The 1,355-nt window shown below is 55.1% G+C and overlaps 1 protein-coding gene across 1 annotated transcript in view; it reads left to right on the forward strand.

The window, feature by feature from the left end:
- The window catches only part of LOC107300312 (arf-GAP with Rho-GAP domain, ANK repeat and PH domain-containing protein 1-like), a gene marked incomplete at both ends in the record, with an annotated part of 23,722 nt that overhangs the window by 9,196 nt on the left and 13,171 nt on the right, over window positions 1–1,355 (forward strand). The window contains one exon of the mRNA XM_015829647.1: window positions 595–790. Coding sequence (XP_015685133.1) covers window positions 595–790 — 196 coding nt within the window. The remainder of the gene's footprint in view (window positions 1–594; window positions 791–1,355) is intronic.

Below are 1,355 nucleotides of genomic sequence, written 5' to 3' on the forward strand. Positions count from 1 at the left end.
GGAGAAAGATTGAAGAAGGGAATGGAAGGAAGGAGGGATAGAAGGAAGGAAGGAAAGAAGGAGAGGAGGGAGGAATAGAGGGAGGGGAGGGAGGGAGAAAGTTTAAGGAAGGGAAGGATGGGAAGAGGGAGGGAAGGAGGAATAGGAAGGGAGGAAGGAAGGAAGGAAAAGGGGGAGGGAGAGAGGGAGAAAGATTGAGGAAGGGGAGGGAAGGGAAGGAGGGATAGAAGGAAGGGAGGAAAGAAGGAGAGAAGAGGGAGGAATAGAGGGAGGGGAGGGAGGGAGGGAGAAAGATTAAGGATGGGAATGGAAGGAAGGAAGGAAAAGGGGAGGGAGGGAAGGGAGGGAGAAACATTGAGGAAAAGAATGGAGGGGAAGGGAAGGAGGGATAGAAGGAAGGAGGGAAGGGAGGAAGAGAGGGAGGGAAGGGAAGAAGTTGGCCTTGACCCTTAGTGACCGCATCCACACCGCTTCCAAAGGTGGAAGAGGGAAGGGCTGGGGTGTCTTTCTCCATCACGCCCAGGCGGAGGGTCTCCTGGTGGGGAGACGCCGGCCCCTCACCCCCACCTCCCGTGTCTCCCTCCCTCCCTGCAGGCCTCCCTCCCTCCGGCGGCCGAGGGTCTCCTGGGCCGGGACTTCGAGCGCCTGGGGCGCCTGCGCTACAAGGGCGGCCTGAGCCTGGAGCGGGCGCAGGAGGGCTGGTTCGCCCTGGTGGGCTCCAGCCTCTACGCCTTCCTGGAGGGCAGCGGCCGGGAGGAGCTCATCCAGCTGCGGAAGCTGCAAGAACTCTGTGAGTCCAAGGTCGAACATCTGCCCCCCCCCACTGTCTCTGGCCCCTCGCCTCACTTAACGACCGTTGGCAACTCACTTAATGACCACGGGACGTGGTCACTGGTGGCTCAGGTCCTGGATGGACGGGACCTGCGGTGGCCTGGGGGGAGGGGGGTGCTGGCCCAGCTCATTGGGGGCTTCTAGCCTGCTCAGCCGTTGTTTCACTCCAGAGGCCCCCAAACTTTGGCAACTTTATGGACTTCAACTCCCAGAATTCCCCAGCCAGCATAGATAGATAGATAGATAGATAGATAGATAGATAGATAGATAGATAGATAGATAGATAGATAGATAGATAGATAGATAGATCTATCTATTTATCTATCTATCTATCTATCTATCTCTCCTATATCCATCCATCCATCCATCCATCTTCATCCATCCATCCATCCATCTTTATCTATCTATCTATCTATCTATCTATCTATCTCCTATATCCATCCATCCATCCATCTTCATCCATCCATCCATCCATCCATCCATCCATCCATCCATCCATCCATCCATCCATCCATCCATCCATC

This window comes from Protobothrops mucrosquamatus, unplaced genomic scaffold (assembly GCF_001527695.2).
Source record: "Protobothrops mucrosquamatus isolate PMUCROS unplaced genomic scaffold, P.Mucros_1.0 scaffold6652, whole genome shotgun sequence".
NCBI classification, from domain to species: Eukaryota; Metazoa; Chordata; class Lepidosauria; order Squamata; family Viperidae; genus Protobothrops; species Protobothrops mucrosquamatus.